The following is a 3,823-nucleotide window of genomic DNA, read 5'->3' as shown; positions in this document are numbered from 1 at the left end:
TGCAACTGTGCACCCGTCGTCTGCATGAAGAATGCACAGTTGCATCACACATTCTTCAAGATTTTTTTTTTTTTTTATTATTATTAAAGGGGGGGTAAAGAAAAGTAGGTAAGCTAGCTAAAGAGAAAGTGGGTGGGAAGAGAAGGGGTGAAATAAAGTAAGAAGATAGCTTGTGGGCTTGACCACATTGCTATGAATGATCTTTATTTTTCATCTTTTGTTCATTTTTTTTCTTTTATTCCTTTTTTTCTTCATTCCTATTATTGTTGTACAACTTTAAGTATAATTATTATAACATACAATTTACTCTACCAGAACCACAGCTAATAAGCCCTACTTTACCTTACCTTTATGAATTAGCAAATATGGGCGTTAAGGGGAGGCTGCCGCACTGGGTCGGTGATTACCTGCATGGTAGAAAGGCGAGTGTAGTATCAGAGAGCCATTTCCAGGGAAAAGTGCATGGAACTTGGCACTCCACAAGGAGGAGTGTTAAGTCTTTTCAGTTTTGTCATGAACAGAGTTTTAAGAGAGAACCTTGGCCAGGGAGTGCATGTCACTTGCTGTGCTGATGAAAGGAATGCAGGAAGCAGTTACGCTACTCTGTCGCGAAGGCTGGGACTTGTTATCAACGAACGCAAGACTAAGTTTATGTGTCGGGCCAACACAAACCAGGAGCTGCCAATGAATAATACGAACATTGAGAGAGTTACCTCTTTTAAATACGAGGTGAAGGAGGCGGAAATAAATGACTTAAAGACACAATGTAGTGCAAGGCTTATAAGAGCACTGAGGGTGTTAGCCTAGCATGGCAGAGGTGTTGGCGTGCCTATCCTGAGGACATCATATATAAGCACACGGAGATCTTTGTTGGAGTACGCCAGCCCTGCACTCTCCTGTTAGGGTGACGGGACACATGAGACACTAGAAAAACTTCAAAATGAGGCCATGACAACAATATTGAAATGTCCTAAAAACGCACTTGTGACTGCCACGAGAAGGGAACTTTGCTTGCCATAGAATTACTGAAGTTTGTACATTATCAACAGTGAGGCACTTGAGAAGCAAGAGTGGAGAAAACCTCAGAGAAAGAATTAAAGAGGTGACAAGTAGTGAGTGTCACTGGATCACAGACGAGACATCATCATGTCAGACACATCTAGTCTAAACTAGATGTGTCTGACATCTAGTCTAAACTAGATGTGTCTGACATTAGTGGTGATGGAATACAGAAATCTCAGATGACACATGTAAAACCATGCAAATGTAACATTCCAAACACTAGTATAAAGGAACTTAGTTGTAAGAAAAACAATTGTCTCCGGGGGGAACTGAGGAGAATGTTTGAGCACGAGATAGAGGACTTAAACAGTGTTTGTACAACTCAAGTGTTTTGTGCTGGGTCAGTGAGGGAAGATGGCAGAGGTGGGTGCGGAGTGTTTTTGAGGCGCATCACAGAGCAAGGGACTTGGATGGATACAGGCTACTCCTGTTGACTAAGCAGTAATGTGTCCTCCAGCCAGGCACAGCTCTAGGCCTTGAAGTGTGACCTTGAGCTCAACCAAAATGAGTGGGGCAACGTGTTTCTTCTGTGACAGCAGAGGGGCACTTGGAGCACTGACGAGTGGGCAGCCAGTACATGCACACGGTGTAAGCGAGTGCACAAAACGTATTACAAGGATCGGAGGGGAGAGAAACTTGACATTGATTTGGGTACCATCCCATGTTGGTGTGTTAGGTAATGTAAAACCTGACCACTTAGCACAAAATGGAACAGAAAAAGATAAAACTGTAGAATAACCTTGTCACAAATAGATAAGAAAATGTTGAGCAAGTACAAACTGCAATTATACATAAAGGCGAAGTGAGCTAGTGTAACAAATAAACACTACACCAAAGCACAAAGTGCCGCCAATTTCACATCTGGAAAATATGGAGTCAACTGGAAAGACAGCGTGTGTGCCGGACTGAGCTTTGGATACAAACATTACTGGGAACTAGGCGTGTCATGTGAGGCTCCGGCCAGGGAGGGAGTGTCGCCCATGCTGAGAGCCCTGACGCTCACTCCGTGCTGCAGTGCCCCGAGCTGGCATGTGCCACAAATAACGCCATCCACACCACATATGGATGTTTAACAATGGGAACATTACACAACTGCTATTGCTATTCAAAAACAAATACATCAAACAGCTTATACGCTACATTGAAAACAAGTTATATATGTATATATATGCATAGAATAGCTAAGTATTCTGCACTAACATTACTTATATATTGTAAATATATATCTATATAATTATTATTACACTTGTTTTTGTTCCTTACATTGTTATCATTATTATTACATAAGAACACTAAGTTTAAGCTTGGGATGACGGATACATGTGCAGTGTCATCCCTTGGAAAAAGTATTCAAACCAAATCTCTCTCTCTCTCTCTCTCTCTCTCTCTCTCTCTCTCTCTCTGGAAGGATGAAAGGCACACAGAACAACACTGTGGTCAGGAACAACACCATTCACCCCACGCTGAACTCTGCATGTCTGGCTGGAAGAATGAAAGACTCACAGAACAACACTGTGGTCAGGAACAACACTATGGTCAGGAGTATTTGTAGTAGTAGTAGTAGTAGTAGTAGAAGTAGTAGTAATACTTATCAGTGCAAGGGTTGAGCCTAAGGTCAATTTTTTTATGCCTTCCACAGGTAACGTTACCTCAACACAACTTTGATTCTGCTCCTCTGCGCGTCTCTCTATTCTGTCCTTCTTATGATGAACAAGTTGACACACGCCATCGCCACCATGTGTGCGTTTTGAGCCTCTTCATCCCCTCACTGACGTCACTCACGTTACTCCTTGCTTCACTCACTCACTCACAAAGCCGGTTTTCACCACCATCCTACTTTTGCACACTCAGCCAAAACTTAACTGGACGCCATCAGGATGTCCCTGCCCCGGTCACCGGGCCGCTGCGGCAAGGGGAGACGCTCCATCGCCTCCTTCACCTTCCCTAACGGGACCGAGGGGGGGTAAAGCCCCTCGTGTCGGAGAAGGCGGCCAGTCTGAAGGTGGGCAGGCTGGCCGCCAAAGACCCGTAGACACCCATCAGGGTCGAGTGCCTGGCAGGAGACAGGATAGTCTTCTGCCAGGAAATGACCCTGAGAGACCTCCTGGCAGGCGTGAGGCGCACGACGGCGAGGCAGCACGCCGTCTTGTTCCTCTGCCTGGCCAGGGGGCAGGGTGTCCGCGGGGGCAGGGCTGCCCAGTACTCTTTTGCAATGGCAAAAGAGTGGGCAGCCAACCAGACCCCCCCGTAAAGGCTCAGGCCGCCCCTGTCCCCGAGGCGGGGCAGGAAGACGGCCCCGCCGAGGCTGGCCAGGTGGAGACCAGCCCGGGGCAGGAGGCCGGCCCCGCCGAGGCTGGCTAGGTGGGGCCCAGCCCGGGGCAGGAGGCCGGCTCCGCTGAGGCTGGCCAGGTGGGGGCCAGCCCGGAGCCGGACGGCCTGGGCCAGTGGGTCTCGGTCCCCAGCCCGGGAGAAGGGCAGGAGGAGAAGGAGGACAGGAGCGCCGAAAGCCCCGCGGTGGATGAGGGAGCAGGGCTCGTCCACCGCACAGTGGGGAAGGGAGAGACTAACCCTTCCCTACAGCCGCAGCGGGAACCCCGCAGGTCAGGGAGGACTGGCCAGGGAGGTTGGGGGGGAAGGCAGGCTGTCCCTTGATTTGTTGGACAGCCTGCTCTCCATTGGGCACACCCTGACCCTGATCACCCTGGCGTACTCCACCCTGCAGGAGTACTTCCCTGACTGAGTGGGCCAGCCCGCCCCACAT

The 3,823-nt window shown here is 48.7% G+C and overlaps 1 protein-coding gene across 1 annotated transcript; it reads right to left on the bottom strand.

Annotated features, from left to right (window-relative positions):
- Nucleotides 1-2,920: 2,920 nt before the first annotated feature.
- LOC123511832 (calcium-binding protein P-like) lies at nucleotides 2,921-3,823 on the bottom strand. Its single transcript, XM_045267882.1, has 2 exons — nucleotides 3,631-3,823; nucleotides 2,921-3,498 (listed from the first exon to the last, which is right to left on the bottom strand). Exons 1-2 carry the CDS (start codon nucleotides 3,821-3,823, stop codon nucleotides 2,921-2,923), a joined length of 771 nt encoding a protein of 256 aa, XP_045123817.1.

The sequence above is a fragment of the Portunus trituberculatus genome, chromosome 32, assembly GCF_017591435.1.
Source record: "Portunus trituberculatus isolate SZX2019 chromosome 32, ASM1759143v1, whole genome shotgun sequence".
NCBI lineage: Eukaryota > Metazoa > Arthropoda > Malacostraca > Decapoda > Portunidae > Portunus > Portunus trituberculatus.
Note: the sequence above shows the minus strand (reverse complement) of the source record. Positions and strands in the feature narration are given on the sequence as shown.

Excerpts from the sequence above, each read along its gene's own strand:
- LOC123511832 (XM_045267882.1), bottom strand. The coding sequence starts at position 3,823 with ATGTGGGGCGGGCTGGCCCACTCAGTCAGGGAAGTACTCCTGCAGGGT. Across the intron at positions 3,499-3,630 it reads CGCTGCGGCTGTAGGGAAGG|GCCGTCCGGCTCCGGGCTGG; the intron begins GTTAGTCTCTCC and ends CCACTGGCCCAG.